At 37.4% G+C, this 22,442-nt stretch overlaps 1 protein-coding gene across 3 annotated transcripts in view; it reads right to left on the minus strand.

Moving 5' to 3' along the window:
* The window catches only part of Prkg1 (protein kinase cGMP-dependent 1), a 1,174,992-nt gene that overhangs the window by 106,803 nt on the left and 1,045,747 nt on the right, over window positions 1–22,442 (minus strand). For all 3 annotated transcript variants that reach the window (XM_029531419.1, XM_021187092.2, XM_021187085.2), the window contains one exon: window positions 5,784–5,858. In XM_029531419.1, the coding sequence (XP_029387279.1) occupies window positions 5,784–5,858 (75 nt within the window). The remainder of the gene's footprint in view (window positions 1–5,783; window positions 5,859–22,442) is intronic.

Here is a 22,442-nt window from a genome sequence, read left to right on the forward strand (position 1 = left end):
AGATCTCTGGTGCCTGACATGGTTTTGGACGTTACTGTTTTCTCAGACATTGACAGATCGGCTCTGTTTTGCATCTTCATTTTGTTTTTCTTCCTTACCTTAATTTTCTTTTTCTTTGTTTGATTGTCCTGCCAGTGCAATGTGAATCTATTACATGTATCCTGCTAGTGAATGCAGGCTCTTCTGGTAAGGAAGCCCTGAATCAGAGAGGGCTGTAAGCAGGACTCACTGTCTGCTGGTCAGAGGTGACCAAGCAAGGTCCACGTACCATTATCACACACATTAACCAAGCCCAACTCCCTTACTCAGATAAAGAGTCACCCTCACCATGTATTCTGTAGTCACACATGCCCTGCTTCCATACTTCAGTACTTTTTTTAACATAGTTCTCAGATTAACTAAGCCTGATTCCTGGCTGTGCAAGACCTCCTTATTTCCTGGGAAATCTTTCAAAGTAGGACATACCTTGCTTTATCCTGCAAGGCAGAAACTCTCCCTTAGAGTCCTCTTGTTCCACCATAGTGCCTATTGCTAATTTTAATAAATTTCCTGTGTAAAAGAAGACTTGGCTCAACGGGTTTCTCTTGAACATGCCCTACAGTTGCTCCCTAAAGTCCACTATATTCATTTAGGGACCATGGCATAGAAGTGAACTGATTTGGTTCACAGTGGAAGAGGGAAGGTTTGGGTGAGTTTTGTATTATTCCGTCATTTTGGCATAGCAACCTAAGACTAAGACTCATTCCTCTGTTTTTGGTCTTGGTGTGGCAGACACATCTGGTTTTCCTTGTACTTCTTGTATCTTTGTAGACTTTTTTGATTGTTTCTCCAGACTTTTAAAAGCTACATTTCTCAAGAATCAATACCTAGATTCATGATCTGATTATTCTCCATTTTTACTGGTTCCTTCTATATTTCGGTTCCCATTTGAATGCTTCTTATTCTGAAATTCTCTCTGTACATCTTTGCCTGGCCCACTTCAACTAATGGCAACTAATTAGCATCAGCTAATTACTCAAGATTCAGTTTGAATGTATTGAAAATGCTACTTCATCATAGACGTCTCATTACAATGTTTGTCTTTTTCACATTGAACCAAGTGCATCATGAAAGCAAGAAATGTGTCTGCTACAGTCATTATTTTTATGGGGCGGGGGGTGTTGTAGGTATGTAGAGAGTAATCTGTTGACTAAACCAATGTATAACGAACCAATTCAATGAAGAAATGAATGAACATGGGTAAGACCAGTACACAGGGGACTGTGAGCTATCAGAGGGAATCTAGGTTTATATAACAGGTGACATTGGAGGTTATTAAGTACGTCCATACTTCATATGGGCTTCTATAATGATGAGATTCTCATGGAGAATAATATTAGGTCTTATCAACTTAGATGGTAACTAAATGCATACATGAGTCTATTAATATAGCTATCGGGGTGTCTCAGTGGAAGTACCTACATATGAATACCTCTAGACTTCAAGAAAAGACAGCAGGATAGAACAGGTGGCAGAAGGACCAACTGGTCTACAGTACTGCAACTTTTCTAATGCATGACACAGAGCAATTTTCACAGCTGGATGAACCATGAGTAAAGTGTCTTTGGCTATGGGCTGAGATTTTCTTTTTGGTGTTTTGCTTTTAGAAGCGGTTGAAAACTTATATTCAAAAGAAGAATGACTTGAATCGGTAAGGCTTTATCTTGAGTCAATCTAGAAAACTAAGTTTCCATTCATCATATTCGCAGGCAGTGCTGCGAAGATGTCAACAGAACAGAGAATGCTCTTGTATGCTTGCAATGGGGTGAAGCCAAATGGAGAAAAACAATGTGTGAAATATGTCGGTGCCAGGAAAACACAAAGGCAGTTAGGAGCAAATGTTAGATCGGCTTGGTTGGTTTTCCTTTTCTTTCTCTATCTTGCCATATTATTTTTATAAAAAGTAAAGGTATAAAACATGTTGATAAAAATAAACTTTATTATAAAAAAACCCAGCATTACATTTTTTGCCCACTTTATGCCCTCACCCTGAGAATATAATCATGGCAAATGTGAACCCTGTTAAGAGTATAATTTTTGCTGTAAATGTTTTTATGATAAGCTAAGTTGAATGTATATGTGTACTATATATGAATTAGGGTTTTTATTTAGAAAAAAGAGAGTTCTTTTGCATTTTGTTTCTGAGTATAATGTTTATCAGTAAATACAATGATGATATGTGAACTATAAAACATATTATTTAATAAACAGACTCATCTGTCAAATGACTTAAAATAATGAAGTAAAACACTTACTTTTATATTTATGGACATCCATGATTTTAAAAAACAAGCTTAACACATGGAATGAGGTAAGATACTCAAAGTCATATGACAACAATCACCATAACTCATTCTTAAAAGTATTGGGTAAAAACAACCACTAATTGTATATCAGTTTTCCTTCAAACTACAAAACATTCCCTAATATTGTAAAATGTGTTTTGTGTCAGCTATATATGCACATTATATAGTTCAATATAAAACTCATACTAAGTAAAGGTATAAATGCTTTTTATCAAGTGAATGTGTGTCCTTGCAGCAAAAATGATATGGACATATCATTACACATGCTACTTTATATTCTAAGTGATGGCCAGTGACCCCTAATTTTGATATTATATTGTTTCTCCCAGTGTTTGTGGCTATAACTCATATTTTACAAAACAAATTCTTTAGACAAGATTATCAGCAATTAGAAAAGGCTGAACATGCCATAAAAGTAAAGTTTCTATCAAAACTAAATTAAGAAAAGATGTATTGAGGGATAGGCAGAAAACACATATCATTCAGTAAAAGAGTTTTTGCAAACCTTTCGATAGGGTGTTCCTTTCAAGTCAATATTTTCCTGGACTGCTTGTCTGATCTATATCCTCGGTGTGGGTTTTCTAAGAATAGCATGCTTAGTTGGGGCAATCAGCCTGCCACTGAGTGTTATGCTAAATAGGTAATGAGTTCCTCACCTCTGAGTTTTAAGTATCTCAAAGGAATGAATGAGTTATTAAAGTCGCTCCTGTTTTACCTTTGCTTCCCCAAATAAGTATAGACATAGAAAAATAATCATTTTACATGGGTAAGTAATATGATCATTTTAATGGGGATTTAAGAAAAATTAGCCTTAAATTTCATGACTTTTGCAAAACCAAAGGGGACCCTGAAAACAATACAGTTTACACAGTGGAGCTTAATCATCACCTCAGCTGTGCCTGCTCTGGGCTTCGTGGTCTATAGAGAAATGTAAAGGCATTAGCAGAATCATCGAGGGAATGTAAACCAATTACAGGAGGTTCCTAATTTCCACTGCGGAAGTGAACCTTTAAAAGTTCCCTAAATACCAAGTGAATATAAAATGGATTCAAAGGGAAGAAAACCAATGGAAGAAAGAGGCGACAGTGCTAACACAGATGCTGAAGCCTCCCCATGTAGGTAAAAAGCTCACCCTGAGGAAATTTATAGTTAGTTTCCTCCAAGTTACGGACATCTGATTAAGAGATGGCTACAACCTCAGACATCTTCAATTCAGATGCTATTTGTTAGCACTATATAAAGTGTTTACAATGTAAACGGCATCACAACTACGAACTACTCTAACATTTGTTATAAGACAATTTCAAGGAATAAGCTTAAGATTGTACTCTCTAGAATTCAGATCAGGGGTTTATTATTTTTTGAATCAAACTATTCACACTTTCTAAATAATGATTAACACTAAAGAATATTAAGAATACATTCACTTGGTATTAGTAATAATCAGGCAATTTAAGATAAACATATTCTGAATGAAATTCGCTAAGACAAAGTGTCTTCTAAGGTAGCTTATCAATCAGCCAGGCATTGAACAGTGATCTATTCATCTGCCTTTATCAGATCAGTAGCTGATGTAATCAGAGGTCTCTATAACCAAGTTTGGTCCAGTGAATAGTTGATTTAATTGGTGACTAATATGACTAGTGATTGATCCCTTCTGGTTGCTGACCCAATCTATGGCTTCCCAAATCAATAATTCCCATCAAGTCTATAGTTATTGATTAGGTCAGTGACTAATTTAATCCAAATTTGACCAATTTACCACCTACAAAGAGTAACTTCTGTGAGGTGATAGATGGGCTGATTAGCTTAATTACTGTGATCAGTTTCTAATTGATACCTATATCAAATCATGTTGTGTACCCCAAAGACTGTATGCTTGTTTCATGATGTCCAAATTATAGGCTAGCAAATCTACTAGTCAAATAAACCTATTGGGAAGTACCTTGATCTAGACAGTCATTTTATTATTTCTTTGTTCCTTAACTATATCTATTTGGCCAAACTGTTAGTGTTTTATAAAAAAAAAAAAATCTATGAATATTTTCTAGCCTAAGTATAATTTAATGATATACTATGTAAAAACAACAACTTTAACTTATATAAAATTAAAAACTCCTCAGTCATAACAATATTTTATAATATATATGGAATAATTAATATCTGTTTTCATAGTCATTTGTCAAATTTAAGTATATTTCTAAAGATTACTTCAACAAGATCATTCACCTTTGTAGCCCTCTGCAATTTACAAAGATTGTTTTTCCTATAAGGTTATCAATTAAAATGCAACCTTGGCTACCACTTTAAAGAAGTGTAACTGAGGCTGTGGAAGAAGTGTCAGGAGTCATGCACAATAGTGATAAGCAAAAGTGAAGGCTTTCATATCACAGTGTGACAAACTATTGCCAAATCTGAATCTGTCTGAATCTGAATCTAGTTTGAGGATACTTGTTTCCTTACTCCTTAGAAGTGCAGTGTAAGGAAGTGAATGATCAGAATTCATACACCATCACATGGGCTACTCCCACCAAGTCAATAGCTCCTCAGCAGAGTCTCCTTCACAGTTCACAGTCACGTCTCCATCACAGAGAATTAAGGCATATATATATATATATATATATATATATATAAATTTTATATATTTATTAATGTGGTCATACTAAGTTCTGTAAGTTTAAAGTAGCTGCTCATAGTTTTAAGTTGGCCATCAGTCATCTTATTTACATACCTGTATGTATTCAAGAGATTAACATGGAATATAATTCTGAATATATCACTCCTATTTTGAATGTTATTTTCATGGATTCTTAGAGGAAAACATTTTTACTTTTCTTTGTTTTAGGTCACTACAAATTTAGAAATCAAATTTTGGCACGAACTGTGGACTTAACACTAAACACTACATTTTACCTGTTTAATCCTTTTCTTGTCCTATAGGATATGAGATGTCAGTTTGTATTGAGTGAAAGGAAATATTATGAAGACCACTGTTTTTTTTTTTTTCAAAGTAACTAACGTTTTTAAAATTACATTTCAAAAGAATCTTGACTATATCAAATCTTTGCCAAAAAGCTTAGGCAAAGCTTTGTTTTATAGCAAGTCATCCTTATAAAAATTTTACATTTAGCATCTAATATCATTGGAAGGTATTTTAAGTCTGACAATTACATGTTTCGTTGTAATTGTTTACATCAAAATTTAAACTATCACTTACCTGCTTGAGGTGATCTTCACAAAGGATTTCAAGGGTTGAAAAGAGCAGTCTTAAGTAAGCACACTGTGTAACGAGTAACATTGTTTGCTTAATTTTTCTTTTAAGTCATCAGATTTTTATTGCCAGAGCACTCGACACGAATTCCAAATATTTGGTGTTATCTTATCGAAGTCATTTTTTTTTTTTATCAAGATGAAGTCCCCCAAACAAATGTCACTTACTTTGCTTTTGCTTCTGCGTCCTCGTAGGCTTTGTTGGAAACATCGTCCAGTCCTCCAATCAAATGCTTGAAAGAGCTGCCAGAGGGAAACCAGAGCAATCACAGTAAGTCCTCTGTGAAGTGGGGATGACATCAACCAGTCTTAAACCGTGAAACTTTTTTTTAAAAAAAAGGAAATTCAAACAATCTAGGTGGGTAGCTAAGAAACACACCAGACACCCAAATCCTGTTTGATTGGGTGATAAACACTATGAGGTCAGAGGACTGTTATCTGGTCAACCTATGTAGTCAGTATCTAATCACATTTGACACCCATGTCTGGCAAAAACAGATATTGAGCCAACTGGGTGGAATAAAATATAGACTATGCTAACTGCGAGTCAATTTCTTATCACACTGATATAACAGCAAAACCTGCCAATAAGGGAATGCCAAGTCTGTCAGTTAACTAGGATTAATTATTATTATTTTCAATAAAAACTGTAAAAGGCAAACAGTAGCTGCATCTCCAGTTAAAAGAAAGCAAGTAATCATTGACAAAGCAAGGACTGTAGAAAAATAAACTCATTTGAGAGTGAAAAAAAAAAAACTGACTTTGGGATGAAGTAGGAAGGTTAAAGCCGATCTATTCAATATCTACTGTATGTCTAGAACTGTCTTTAGATTTACTTTATATAATGAAGTATCATCTATCATATGCTTAAAATATAAAGTGTTATAGAAAAAAAGAACCCGGTGAATACATACATAGTAGAATTTCCCTTGAAATGTACTGAATATAACCAGTATACAGTAACTCCTTTACATATGACATTTTGGCAACCACCGAAATAGACTGGATAACAAAGAGAAAGCCAATAGAAGCCTATGCAGACTTTCGCATAATAACCAGAGCTTCAGTTTCATGTGGTTCTGGTAATGCTTCACTGGAGGTAATTGTTTATTTTGGCCAGGTCCTTGGCAATATCTTTTCTCTGGTGCCCACTTGCTTTCTTTTTGCCTCATCCAGCTGCTATAATATTCTGTCTCCATACTCAGAACCAGCTAACTATGGTCCAAACCCTCTGAAGTAGTGAGTTAAAATAAATCTTTCTTCTCTTAAGTTCTTTTGTCAAGTATTTGGTCACAGTGGTAAGAGTCATGAATATGCCAGGCATTGCTCAGTGGGACAAGTACTGTACTGTACAGTGTTTTTAGTATCGCATCCCTTTTATTGGTGTGCCTAGATAGAAGTTCACTCTAAATCTTAACACCTTGCAAATGTGATGGACTATAGGGACAAAATGAGCATTCTCCTTCCTATTCAAAAATCAATACTAGAAAAAACTTTAGTACTGTATAGTTTTTTTGTTTTGTTTTGTTTTGGTTTGGTTTTGGTTTTGGATTTTAAAGACAGAGTTTCTCTGTGTGGCCCTGGCTGTCCTGGAACTCACTCTGTAGACCAGATTGGTCTTGAACTCAGAAATCTGCCTGCCTCTGCCTCTCAAGTGCTGGGATTAAAGGTGTGGGCCACCACTGCCTGGCTTACTGTATAGGCTTTTAATGAGAAGTTTTAAGAATATGTAGAGCTATACAGTGTATACCTCTATAATTTTTGTAGTTTGTGTGTGGTTATATGTGTACAGAGGCTGATGCCAAGGGTCTTCGTTGATCTTTCTCCAATGTTATATACTGAGGCAGGATCTCTCCTTAAAGGCAGAACTTGACTTGGTTCTTCTAGCTAGCCAGTTTGCTCTGAGGACTCCCTATGTCTTCTTTGGCCACAGGGATTCCAGACGGTCTTCTTTGCCGTCCCTGTGTAGGGAGCTGAATGACAGTTCTTACACTTGTATGCCGATCACTTTTCCTTCCTTGTGTTCTCCTGGGAGTTGAATCCGGGGTCTCTTCAATTCTAGACAAGCTGTGTAACGCCTAGTCACACTCACAGTCTTTTCATAATCTTAATCTCTAAACGACATGCATTTGGAGCACCAAATAATCAGTAATGCAGTCAGTTTGTGAACCACAGCAGAAAATTTGATGATTTAGAATCTAAAGTTACTTAACTGCTTTCATTTTTAATTACATTTTGCAAAAACTATAAAGAAGACTAGGGCAAGAGAGGACAGCTGTTATCTCAGCTCCCTGGTGGTGATGCATCCGGGAGGCTGGGTCACTTCTATCTGTGCTAAATACGGTCACACTGATATACAAAAGGAGAAAAAGAGGAATTTTTGAGACACAGGCCCAGGAAATTAAGAGACTCATTTCAAAATATGAAGTTTAATATAATGAACTCATTAATTCACACTGAAGCATAGGCAAGTCTAACGTTTCTCAAAAATGTCATCAATAAAATAAATGATAACTGTAATCTCCATTATTGAGAAAAATGCTCAAATGTGATTTCAAACATTTTCCCTTTACTTAGTTCTATTATTTCATTTGTGTTTTCATTAATACTTTATTGCAATTTTTATTTGCTTTTTACCTTGAACGCCTATAATTTTTGTCAGTTACATTCTAATGAAGCTAGAGATGGAATAGAAACCTAAAATTTTACTCAAATTATAGCATAAAATGTCAGCTTTTTAAATTCTTTCTAGTTATTGAAAATATTTTTTTCACCTAATATGTCTTGATTACAGTCCTCCATCTATTCCTTGCTTAGAGTTCCTCCTCCATCTCTTCCTCCCACTTCCTTGCCGCCCCCTCTCCCATCTGGATCCACTCCCTTTCTGTCTCCCATGAGAAAACACCAAGGCTTCTGAGGGATGATAAATAAAACTATAATATAATAAGATAACACAAAAATGAACACCGTGGAGGTAGACAGAAACAAAAGGAAAGGAGCCCAAAAGAAGGCACAAGAATCAGAGACCCGCTCGTTTGCACACCCAGGAATACTGTATAAACACTAAACTAGAAGCCATGATATATATGCAAAGAACCTGGTACAGACCTATGCAGCCTCTGCATATACTGCCTCAGTCTCTGTGAGTTCTTGTGATTTAGAGGCCCTTGGGTTCTTGGTATCCTCCATCCCCTCTCTCTCTTTTACATCCTTTCTGCCTCCAATCTCACAACCTGGAGGCAAGGATTTGATAGGGATATCCGGTTCAGGGCTGAGTGTTCCAAGGTCTCTCATGTGCATATTGTCTGACTATGGGTTTCTTTATTTGTTCCCACTTGATGGCGGTTGAGGAACCGATCCATGAGCGTAGCAGAATGTCATCAGGAGTCATTTATTGATACTATTTCTTGTTCAACAGTAGTATGTGGTTTTACCCTAGGTTCTTGGGCTATCTAGCTTGTCTTGAGATGATTTTCCAGCACTAAAGTCCACTCTAGTCTAGAATTTGCCATACAACAAACGTCTTGACCTCACGGTCCTTCTTCCTCAGCCTTCTGACTGGGAGGATTATAGGTGTGTGCCACTACCTCAGCACCACTCTTCTTTCTATGATTAATTTTCTTACTTTCCTGTGCAAGGTATTGGTCCATAGTTAAACTAGGAGAAAGTCTGATTTCAGAGAAACTCTAACATACAAATATGTCTGTAGGTACTGAGTGACAAGCGACTAGGGAGAAACTTTCATTTGCTTTCAGTGTAGTCGTTATTGTTTGGAGTTAGAGCTATTAACTAGCTATGACTCAATATTATTTTTAACTTTGCACTATTGTATATGTACTTAATTTATCCTTAAAAATTTTATGGAATATTTTAGCAGCTAACAGGTATATATATATACATATGTCATAGAATATCTATCACTCTGCATACATATAGAAACGCACATGGACACATATACCCAGGGAAACAGGAAGTATGATAACTGGGTACACAAACATAAATATTTGCACTCTAGACTATAAATTGAACATACATAATTTCTTCTCATGATAAATATACCAAGGATCATATTTTTGTCTTTGGGAATTCAGGGCCATATATTATTTGTAAATAATTTTTCTTTGGAAGGCAATCTAACTCAAAAGATTATTGAAACATTTGACTAATTAGATCCTGATAAATTAGAAAGTTTTTTAAACAGAAATTTTATATATATTATATTATATTATATTATATGTAAGTACTTTAAGAAGATGTGGAACTTTCAAGTAATATCGCTAAGTCAAAAGGGATTCACACTATGTATTTCTCCTCTGGTCAATAAATTATTAAAAACAGCTTGATTATCTCTATAATAGAATTAAAGAATTAATTAATAAGCTTATTATTCATGGGCTTATTTATTTGCTCTTCAGGTAATTGAACCAAGGGTCTTGCATCAACAAGGAAGGCTCTTCACCATTGGGCTGTGTTCCTGATCATACACTCTTCCCCAGAACACATAGTATCTCTGTGGATCCTTGTTAAACAGGTCTTTTAGGACATATTGCTGCTATAGGTGGTTGTGATGGCTATTTTTGGTTGTCAACTTGACTGCATCTGTAATTAACTAAGATCCAAATGACTGGGCTTACCTGAGAGGGTATATAGACATATGTATAGTAGAAACACCCATACATATACATTAAAAATAAATAAATCATTTTGAAATGTCAAGGCAGGATTCCCTTTTCATTCATTCATTCATTCATTCATTCATTCATTCATTCTACTTCCCAATTGAAGCCCCCCTCCTCCCAGATCCTTCTCACACAGCCTCCTCCTGTTGTGGATAGCCTTGGGGCTAATTATATTTGAAGTTAATTCAGTTCTCCTGTGAGTGGCTGCTAACAAGGAATGAGTCAGCACTCAGGTGATTTCCTGTTAACCTGCTTCCCATCTTAGTTTGTAAAATAATGGAGAGCTAATGATCCGGCAGACAAAAGGGAAGGTGGAGAGGAAGGTGGAGAGAGAGAAGGAGAAAATGGAAGAGGGCAAGGATGCAGAGGAGGAGGAGGAAGAAAAGCAGAGCAGAAGCACACGGCCTGGATAAACTGCAAGTTGTGAGGGGTCTCATAGATGTGGAAGATGGTAGAGTAGCAGATCTGCCCAATCTAGGCACACAGCATGTATTCATATTAATTGTGTTGTGTTTTCATTGCTGGGGCATAATTGGGTTGGAGAGATTTACTGCAACACCCTCCTGGAGAGCCAATCTAACCTGGCATCTCAAGGACTAAGTATATCCTCTCCCACTAAGGCCAGTTAGGGGAGCAGGATCCACAGACAGGTTAGTCCCTGATCCAGTTGTTGGGGACTGCCAAGAAGACCAGGCAGTATTCTCTAAGGTGAATGATTTTAATGGTGTTATTTAAATACAGATCCACAAATGCAGAGACACAGGAGCAAATCTAAAGTGTCCTGTGTGTTTAATATTGTTAGTTTAAACATGGTTGCAAGGTGTGGAGGGAAACGAATGCAGAAGGGGAAGAGAGAAAGAACAAAGGCGAGGGAGGCAGATGGAAGATGGCACAGGAAGAGAGGGAAAGAGACAGAGAAAGGAAATAACAACCCGTTCGCACCGAGAATGTTAACGTTTGTAGACATTTTTCTTAAGAGGCCTCAGCTGAAAGGCTGCTGCTCCTCACTCTAGGAAAAGTGTCTGTTTGGGGACATTATGGTGATTGACTCAGTGGGTAATAATTTCAGTTATTAAGATGTTGTCATTATTACACCAAAACATCTTTCTGAAGGGAGCTGATTACTCAGTGGTATGTCTAAAATGTGTATAATTTTGTTCTTCGATTGCAACGTGATGATATTCTTGTTTAAAGAGAAATGGGCTCAAAAACTCTGAGGAAGACAAAATACCAAATTGACGGACTCCAAATATCAAGGATTGACATGTTGCCAACAAAGAAAAGCATTTGCACACAATTTATCGTTTATAAAGCACCTCCTATAAGTTATGTATGTATTTAAACCTAACATATTCATGTTAGTTGACTAAATTGTTGTGCTTTACTATATTCTTACTTTGATACAATGTTTAATAATTATGAGTAGGTAATTAGACTCAGTGGGTTAAAATACAAAAAGCATAAAAATAAGACTAAATAAGCAGATTCTGTCAAATTCAAAATAGGAAATGTGAGAGGTATCTGACTGTGACATCTGTCACTCCATGGATTACTGGGGTTGATGCAGCTGGTCTGCTTCTTTAGGCTGGTTTTTTTCTTCTCTCAATGTCTCATATTTGTCTTTCCCAAAGCTGTGAACTCTATGGCAGGTGGAAGAAGATGATGTAGCCCAAGGATGATCTTCCCAAACTGGAGAAGGAGAGACCTTCAAGTCAAGGGTATACCAGTAGCTATACTCCCATGCTAAAACCTCCAAATAAGTTCTCAAATTCCAAATATAGTTACAAAATTAATCACATGTAAAGCAGATTTGTTTTCTTGATTATGTCTTTATATAAGGCAACAATCTGTTCTAAACAACTCAGTTATCATATAGAGAATGGAAATTTTTAAATAAACATAGATTTTTTTGAGTTTTTAATTGATATATATAAATAAATTATATATGTTTATATGTATGTATATGTGTATATATATCTAATAATCATTTTAATTTTTTTCCATCCCAATTTCTCCTCCCTCATCCCTGTCCCTACTCTTCAGAGAGGGTAGAAACCTTCCTAACTCTGGATTATCAAGTCTCTTTATGGCTAATATCCACTTCTAAGTGAGTATGTCCCATGTATGTCCTTTGGGTCTGGGTTACCTCACTCAGGATGTTATTTTCTAGTTCCATCTATTTGCCTGCAAAACTCATGATGTCCTTTTAAAAAAAATAGATGAGTAATATTCTGTTGTGTAAATGAACCACATTTTCTGTATTCATTCTTTGGTTGAGGGGCATCTGGGTTTTACCAGTTTTTGGCTATTATGAACATATTGGACACCTGTCCTTGTGGTAAGGTAGAACATCTTTTGGTTACATGCAAAGGAGTGATATAGCTGGGTCTTCAGTTAGAACAATTTCCAATTTTCTGAGAGAACAATAGTTTGATTTCCAGAGTGGTTGTACAAGTTTTCACTCCCACCAGCAATGGAAGACTGGTCCCTTTGTTCTACATCCTTGCCAGCATGAGTTGTCACTTGAGGTTTTTATCTTAGCCATTCTGAAGGGTGTAAGGTAGACTCTCAGGGTCGTTTTAATTTCCATTTTTATAATTTCTCTTTTGACTAAGGATATTGAACATTTCTTTAAGTGCTTCTTGGCCATTCAAGATTCCTCTCTTGAGAATTCTCTGTTTAGCTCTGTACCCCATTTATAAATTGTGTTATTTGGTTTGTTGGCGTCTAACTTCTTGAGTACCCCCAGAGCTCGTGTCTCTAGCTGCATATATAGCAGAAGATGGCCTAGTCGGCCATCATTGGGAAGAGAGGCCCCTTGGTCTTGCAAACTTTATATGCCCCATACAGGGGAACACCAGGGCCAAGAAGTGGGAGTGAGTGGGTAAGGGAGCAGGGCAGAGGGAGTAGGGGACATTTGGGATAGCATCTGAAATATAAATGAAGAAAACATCTAATACAATAATTAGAAAAGAATCATGCTTAATAAAAAAAAATTCTGAATAAAGTTCCTTGGAAAAGAACTATTTTTCAAGCATTCAAGGAATAATTCTGAACCAAGAGGTTAGCAAACTATCATCTTCAAACCAAGCGATGCATACTGCACATTTTATGAATAAAGTTTTGTTAGAACACAGACACACTTGTCTATGTACTGTGTATTACCTACACTTGTTTTCATATGTACAGTCAGGTTGAACAACAATAACAGGTCACATACAGCCTGAAAAGTTGGAAGTGTTTATGTCTGACATATCACACGAATGTTTCGTTAAACTACTTTCTAAATTGTTCTCTTCCTCTTACACTTCCACCATTATACTGAATCGATCTGAACACTGCTGATTCTAGTTTCAATACTTTGAAGTTAATCCCTTGTATGCCATGTCCTTCTGTTTCATCTACCAGTGCCTGTCTAGGGATAGGCTTGTTTTATTTTGTGGACACTCCTCCTTATAAGCAGGCAAGATAATCTTTTAAAACACAAGTCGGATGATGTCACTGTGCTGGTGGCCTCTACAACCACTCTAATTTCTCCCATGCATTTGACTTTGGACAAATGTCATATGTCTGCAATGTTCTCTGCACCTGTGATCACACAGGATTTCCTTAATACCATTAAAATCTCAGATCAAGGGTATTCTCTTTAGACAGGTCTTCTCCACCAAGCGAATACCATTTATTCTTTAACCTAAAGCCTTACTGATAATTTACAATCACTCTGACTCATTCTTACTTACCACCACCTATAAACAGCTCTATTTAAATATTGGTTGTTTCTCCTACACCAAAAGCTAGATTTCATTTGCGTATAATAAAAACTTGAAAGGAAAGGGAAGATGGATGCAACCTTTGACTTACTCACTGCAAGTCAAGTCTAAGCATGGGATCAGAAGATGACAGACAATGTTTGCCCTTTCCTGACACAAACTTTTATTTCTAATTCAAGGTGTGTTTCTTTGAGAATTCGTCTATTCTTCAGCAATCAATGGATCTGTAAAGTACTCCTCCACTGACTGTCTGAGTAAAATATCACTGGGTGGAAAGTTAATGTTGATATCTCACTAATTTTTATCAAAATAATCCATTTTGCCCCATGGAAACCAAATATCAATACTAAGTTATTGAACTTTTCTTATAACATAGAAGATTCTCAATTCCAAGAATATCTTAGGATCTGTCTTGTAATGAGAATCAAAAATTGGTAGACATTTGACTTTTCTAGATTTTTCTATTTTTAAAATACTAGAACATTATAAAATCTCTCACATATTAACAAGTATAATTAACATATTTTCAAGTATAGTTTCTTATAAATAATTTAAAATTATCAATTCATTTAGTTAACCAAAGTTCTTCTCCATGTGAATAAAAAAGCCTTCATTAATTTAAATGATTAAAATATATAGTGAAGGCAGTATGTATTTATTATATCAAAATTTAAAGAATATTAATAAATGTCTATTTAAAATTGTATGACATTTATAGTTTGTATAGAAAAATACCATGTAATTACAAAGCAGTATGAAAATTAAAAAATGAACCCTTAGTACAATAAATTTATCCCATGATATCTTTTTTTTTTTAAGAAAATTTTATTTGTGGCCTAAAACTCTTAGAAGTAAAGATGTTAGTCACTGAGCAATCTTACAAAAATTTGTCAGTGAACTTTTTATTTTTGCCCTTATGAAACGACTGGGAAAAGAAATTCTTGGTTGCTCATTCGAACTAGTCGTTAAGGCTATATTGCTGAAGATGCCATATATCTGGACTGCAAACTGGAACTGAGCAGGAAGCTTCCTCCAGGCTGGCTAGATTCCATGGTGCTAGAAAGTACTACACAGGCTTCAGGGGGTGAGACTGTCATAGCTAGCTTTAACCCTCCATGCTATAAGTATCCATCTCCCAGGCAAGATGCCCCTGCTGAAGCAATAATGTCACAACTGTTAAGGAGGCAATAACTCGTTCTAACAGGGTCTGAGGCCTGAGCCACAGGAAGGAATTGATTTTGCTTACTGTAAACATGGTCAAAGAGCCATCGCCAAGGAGGTCTTTGATCACAGGGGTGAGCTTAATACTTTCCTTTAGCTAAATTGTCAGTTTGTCAAATTGCCTTTTAAATACTTACATTTATAGTAACAGACAAATGCTCCTTTCAGCTTCAATCAGAGAGCTTTTCTTTGCAATGTGGGTAGTGACTGCAGAGGCACATGGTTGCTTCTGATGCTAAGAATAAGTTGAGTGCTCAGACATATCTATCTCCCACCTTAAAGGCCCAGGGGACATTGCAGAAGAGGGGCTGGCAATAATGTAAGAGCCAGAAGAGAATGGCCATCAAATCGTGTCTGTTGAGCTCTGTACAGCCAGTGCAATCATGATCTCTCAGTATGGTAGATGCCTTTAATGAACCTACAGTATAGTCAACCACCAATTGGTGAGAAACCGAAGGAACCCTACTTCTGTGCTAATAATAGTTCTTGGGAGGGGCAGTCATTGTCTTCAGGTGTACTCACTAAAGAGCTCACTCAGGCTTTAAGAGATAATCCAATCTTAAGGTCACACAGATGATTCTGGGTAAATCAGTGGGTCTCAAACAAGAACAACCCCAGCAGCAAAGGTCTTGTATGTGGAAGGGGCCTATAGAAAGAAAGGGGAATAGAGGTGACAGATGGGGCCATTATAAATTTCAGAATGCACGTGATATATGGAAGAAATTGTCAAAGAGCAAACAATAAAAATGAAAATAAACCTGTTTCTCCCAGAATCATTGGAAACAGGTAAACATATCCTTAAGTATCATAAATTAGTGCTTTCGGAGTTTAACAAAAATATCAAGCAAAATGTGAAGAAAAGCTACACTGATTTTAATTTTATATATTTACATGGATTTTATTTCTTTTCACAGATGAGGCAATCAAGGCTAAATCAACTCACTGAAGGCCACAAGGTTGACCTGTACTGTGGTATTTGAACTCTCTCTATTTGAATACTGACTACTGCTGACAGCATTCTGCCTCCCCACACAGAAGACTGAGACAGATAATAGATATCTGGGGCTTGGCCTTGAAATCATACCTGTTCTCTGGCATCCGGCCTCCTCAGTCAACCCACCTTTAAAGAGGAATATGTGAACAGCTCATCTGAATTCTCTACACATCCACTGATAAAAGCTCTAATGAGGAGGGCATATTACTCCTCTGGTGTTGCCATGCAAAGTAAAAGAGACTACATTAAAAACAAAAACAGAAATTACATCTCTTCCAGTAGACAGACTGGATGTCAGGGACCAAGGACTGGCCAGGGTCAGTTTCTGACACTTTTCTCCTCTCTGTGTCCTCAACAAAGCTTTTCAATGTGTATGTTTCTGACTGCTACAAGGACTCCAATCCTATGGGATTAGAATGACCTTATTTAACCTTAATTATTTCTTTTATGACTGTGTCTAAATATAGTCACACTAGGTGTTAGGACCTCAATACACAGATCAAGGGACATAATTAGTTTATAATAAGCACAATGAAGAACTACTAGGGCCAAACTGGAAGATACATTTTCTTGTGTCCCTTTATTTGGGGAAAATGTTTGCTTCTACATTTTTTAAAGTTCATACAATGTACATTAAAAATTCATATTGTATACTCCATGTACCTAGTGTTATGTTACTTAAAGACATTTTTATATGTATATTGTACACTGAAGAAATTTAAAAATAAAACCCTAAACTTTCTTAGATCCAGGCATAGATATAAGACTATTAACACTTTAGAAACAAACCACAAAACCAAGAAATCATAACTCTACTCATTGTTAATAACTATGATGGCCACCTAGGATTTTAATATGTTTTAAATTCAAAGGTGGTGACAGCAAAATTAAAATGTAGCAGATTCCCACCACATCATGAGCATTAGCTTGAAGATGTTCTCATGAGGGGGCTACGAACAGTCCAGCAACTAAATGTGAGAGCCTTGAGCGCTGGTCACACCGTCTCTAGCCAGTCTCTCTGATGGACCCATTATCTTCTTGTTTCTGGGGCTTCTCCTCCTTGTTCACCAAGGTCAACTTAATTATTAGTTCCCAACGATCTAACATCTGTCTCAAACCTCAGGTTACGTTCTTTAAATTGTATTTCATCTCTCTCTCTCTCTCTCTCTCTCTCTCTCTCTCTCTCTCTCTCTCTCTCTGTGTGTGTGTGTGTGTGTGTGTGTGTGTATGTGTGTGTGTGTGTGTGTGTGTGTGTGTGTGTCCACTGTGGGCAGAAGAGCCTGTCAGATCCTCTGGAGGTGGAGTTATAGGTGATTGTGAGAACCACTCAATATCAGTGCTGAGAACTGAACTCAGGTCCCCTAGAAGGGCTGGAGGCACTCACCCTCTGAGCCATCTCTATTCCTTTTGTATTTTGCACGAATTCTTTCATCCTTCTCTTCCCCTTCATCAATAGCTTTTCCACTGATTGTCACCCTGTGGATTCTTCTTTAAGTCAATAAACAGAATAGTGTCTCTAACCCTACACCATAAAATAGCCTTTGTGGCCAGACAGCCAGTTAGAGTCCTACTGTCCTGCGACCTTTTTCACTTTGCTCTTCATCCTACTGCAGCTAGCATTTATTTCATCTTCCCTTCATCCGGATTCTAACTGTCCACCAGAGCGGACATTACTATTAGCCTGGCGGTCTTTTCAAAGCCCCTCCTCCATGTGCTGTCTGAGCCTCCTGGGGAGAATGGCAGGCGGATGTAGGGATTTGATTTTGCAGAGCTGCACTGCCTGCTGCTTTGTGTGTGGCTGGATTTCCTCATTTCCATCTTCTCGCTGTCCTTCCACCTCTCTGGGCACATACCACACACATGTCTCCCTCTGCCACCTGTTAATGTAAATTACTGAAATATTTGTCTTTGCTATCTTATTCTAGCCCACCAAGAGAGATATTTTTCTTAAATACCTAAAGTCTTACAGATATTTAATCTCTTATGCTAGCTTTATTTCACGGAAACTTCACACTTCCACAAGGTACCCAGTTCCTGTACTTTATGAAGAGCCTGCTTTAGGATTTCTTATATTCCTCTAGCCTGGTGTTTTTGATCAGATAATTCTACTACGGAGAGATGCCCAGGGCATTATATGATGTTTAGGAGAAGCCCTGACCTCTGTTTACAAGACATGAGCAGCAAATCTAGTGTAATAACAAAACTCCCTCTGGACATTGCCAGTGTCTCCAGGTTAGCAACAGTAGACGTGAGACACGGCTTGGGAAAGTTGTATAAGGCACCAGAAACTCTACCTTCAGGAAACAATACCAGACATTGTTACTATGATCTGGTTCTTATGTAGTACAGCAGTCACACCTCTCTTTAAAGGTTCTCAAAAGCTAAGTTTGCTCTAAGTCTTCAGTTCAGGTCCTTACACTACCATTAAGCTCTTCAGATCCGCACATCTGCCACTTCTGAGTGTGTTACCTGCATCATCTCACTTACAGATCATACTCTACTCACCCATAGCTGCAGATACCAGCTTCTCTCCATACTAGCTCCTATGCCTCCCATCTTCCTAATTACCTTATCGTTTACTGCAATTCAGAATGCAAATCCTGGTCTTCTCCACCAATGCTCCTTTTTACTGGAGCCCCTCAAGCCCACCTTTGCAATCTCCTTTGAAGTCTTAGCCCCTTTTGCCTCTTACTCAGGTTACCTAGAGCCTACTTAGAGCCTACTGACAGCCTGGTATAAAAGGTTACGTGTGATTCTTTCTTATATTTTTAACCACTTTTATTCTATTTGTCTTTAAAAAAAAATCCCCCCAAAAAGAATCAAGCTTCCCACTTAATTTGTTGGAAAGAAGGCAACAACCAAAACAAGGTACAGAAAGCAGATAACCCTGAAATTCTAACTAGGGAGCTGATTCTGCCCAAGTCTTTGAGTTTCTCTAGTTGTCAATTGAATTCCCTTTCTAGAATGTCTTGTTTGGCGACTTTCCCTGCCACAGGACTATTATGAGGATTAACAGATGATGGTATTGAAACTAAATGTCCCCTAGGGTGAAGATGGCAGCTATGCAGCCTGATATCCTTCCCTGAACTAGGGCTGGAAGAAGACAACTGACTGTTATAAGCTGGCCTTTGTCTCAAGTGTACAAGGTGGCAGGAACATGTGTGTGCATGCACACACGAGCACACACGCATACACATATACATACACACACATCCCCAAATCACATGTAAGTACTCATATTCATGAATTATCTTCCATCATCTTTTCCCTTTCTATCACTCACAGCCCTACCCATCATCACTACCCTGAATCTTCTCAGGCCGGTTCTCTGGCTCTGCAGTGTGTTACACACTTGGATAATTTCCTTTGTTTCTCTAGGGTGCACTTCCTTCCTTGGCACCTCACTCACGGTTAGTATTTATGTTTGACACCTCAGAAGAAGCTCATCTTGACTTTCACTCAGCTTTCAAATTTTCTGAAGCCTTTAAGATATATTATTCTTCCCTAGGATAAAGATGTAATTGCCATACAATACATGACTCTTCCATAGCTTTAGTTGTTAATAACTAAGCTCCATGCAGCAACCAGAAAAGAAGAAAAATGTTAAATGTAGTCTTTTAGGGTTGTGGTAGATTTGGGCTGACTCACCACAAATTTTGTCTGTTTTTCTTTTTCAGTCATTTCAATTGAAAACTTAAGCTGGCTGTGGTGGTAAGCTGCAATATATTCTCACTACTGCCATGAGGAGTATGCTGTATAATGGTTCTAGAAAATACTATTAAAACGTGCTGACCTTAGACTCTGTAATTTTTCCACTGTGTGTCTCTTCAGGGAAATACTTCTGAAGGTAAGTAAAGCTGCCTAATACACAGAATTCTTTTTTTAAGTTTTTTTAAAAATTTATTATTTATATGAGTACACTGCAGCTGTCTTCAGACACCAGAAGAGAGCATCGATCCCATTACAGATGGTTGTGAGCCACCATGTGGTTGCTGGGAATTGAACTCAGGACCTCTGGAAGAGCAGTCAGTGCTCTTAATTGCTGAGCCATCTCTCCAGCCCCCACAGAACTCTTTATAAAAGCACAGATAAAAATGACTTAAATGACTAAGTACAGCCAGAGACATTAAGAAGGCAAGGGGACTGAGTTATGCTTACAGTGAATCAGTGTGGCTGCTAAGTCAGGACAGAAGTGTGACTGACTCTATTTACATGTCATGCATTTGGGGATGTGGCAAAGGCTTTCTGAAGCTTCATTCATTTGAAGAGGAAACAAGCCATTCCTTGCAGAAGTGCTGTGAGAGAAGTGATGTGTTTAATTAGTCCTTATCTGCATATCTACTTCTGTGTGAGCCTCAGTGAATATTTAATGTGTTAATGTTATCTCTGTGTGTGGACAAAGCTGGAAAAAAAAATCTAGGTGGAATGACCTACTTAATTAAATATACTAACAGTTGGTTAAATTTAACAATATATATTTAAGTTTTTCTGAGACTACTCTTCAGTGGTTATTCCAAATATAACTATATACATAGTTATATGTGTATTACTATACATAGATACATAGAGTATATTGGAGATGGAGAGAGAGAGAGAGAGAGAGAGAGAGAGAGAGAGAGAGAGAGAGAGAGAGAGAGAGAGAGAGAGAGAGAGAGAGAGAGAGAGAGAGAGGGAGAGAGAGAGAGAGAGAACATACTGTGAAAACAGAGAAATAAGACTCATTAACTGCTGTCATTCAGTTTCTTTCCCAATGATAAAGCATTATCCATCTCCAATTCAGCTTGCAAGACAGTATCTTCCTTGTCAATCACCATATCATGATTGGCCTTGGGTAGTTTGCTATCTCTTCAAATTAGCTCAATTACATTGCTGTAGAAGGGCTTGTAGAAAAGGCAACCACTGTATTTCACCCAGAGAGATAAGTTTTGCAAGGGCTCCCATTGTAACATTTGGTCCAGGATGGTGCATCCCTGATACTGTGGCTGATGCTAATTTGATTCATGTCCCCACACTTTGTGCTTCAGATGGGTACCAACTGTGAGGCATATTGAAAAGAGAGGAAAACCTTAGATCTTTTATGACCCAGCTGGGCCTATAATGACTGTGTCATCAGGAAAATGTGCTTCCTAAAATAAGCAAATCTACTTAACTCTACCAAAAAAAAAAAAAAATGTGCAGTGTCTGGAGCAGATTTCAATTTTAATGATTGTACCATTTATTTTTTTAAATCTTATTGTTAGATTTCTATCTGAAAGTGCTCCTGGCTTCTGACCAGCCTCCCCAGAACCCCAAACCACTACAAGAAGCATTAGAATTGCCTCACCCCCAAACAAACAGCAAGAACCACTGGTTAGACTGCCAAATGCAAGATTTCAGATGTTCCTTTTCTTAGGATTTCTGCTTAATGTTTAAATTTTAGAAAGTAAAATATATTGTTTCAGCTTACTCTATCATCTTTTCATAACTATAGCCTATGAGTCTCAGAGGATTGCTGAGTTTTCAAACAAATTTAAAAATATAGGATAAAAATGCAAGCCGCAGATACACTGTAAACTTTCAAGTACTCACTGGGAAAATGGAATTATTTATTACTAGTGTAACACAAAATAATGACTTAAGAAAGCAAGGCCTCTTAAATTTTAAGGGACTTACGAACTCCAGTATCAACTTGCATCTGCCTTCTAGGCATCAGAGCAAATCAAAACAGTTCTAACTGGTAGTGATCACCTTATTCTGAGAACCCAAATGGACCCGCACTTAGCATGTCCATAGCTGAAGCAGCCATCTCTCTGTTGTAACCAGCTTTCTTTCAGGAACTATTGACCACCTACAGACAGACATCCACTGAGTCCCTATATAAGAAACATTCCTCACTTGGAACATTTAACAACCACCCAAGTCTGCCTTAGGCTCAAGTCTAAAACTCTCACCCTTAATAGATATTCCTCAGGGCTGTTGTGACTTTAATAGTCTGTACTAGTTCTCTGTGTTGTAACCCAATCTTGCTCTGCTCCCTTCCTTCAAAGACAAATACATGACACAGTGACAAAAGCTCGCCATTGGCACCATAGTCTCCAAAGGATGAGACCAGTTCCTTCCTTCCTTCCTTCCTTCCTTCCTTCCTTCCTTCCTTCCTTCCTTCCTTCCTTCCTTCCTTCCTTCC

This window comes from Mus pahari, chromosome 1 (assembly GCF_900095145.1).
Source record: "Mus pahari chromosome 1, PAHARI_EIJ_v1.1, whole genome shotgun sequence".
Classification (NCBI taxonomy): Eukaryota; Metazoa; Chordata; class Mammalia; order Rodentia; family Muridae; genus Mus; species Mus pahari.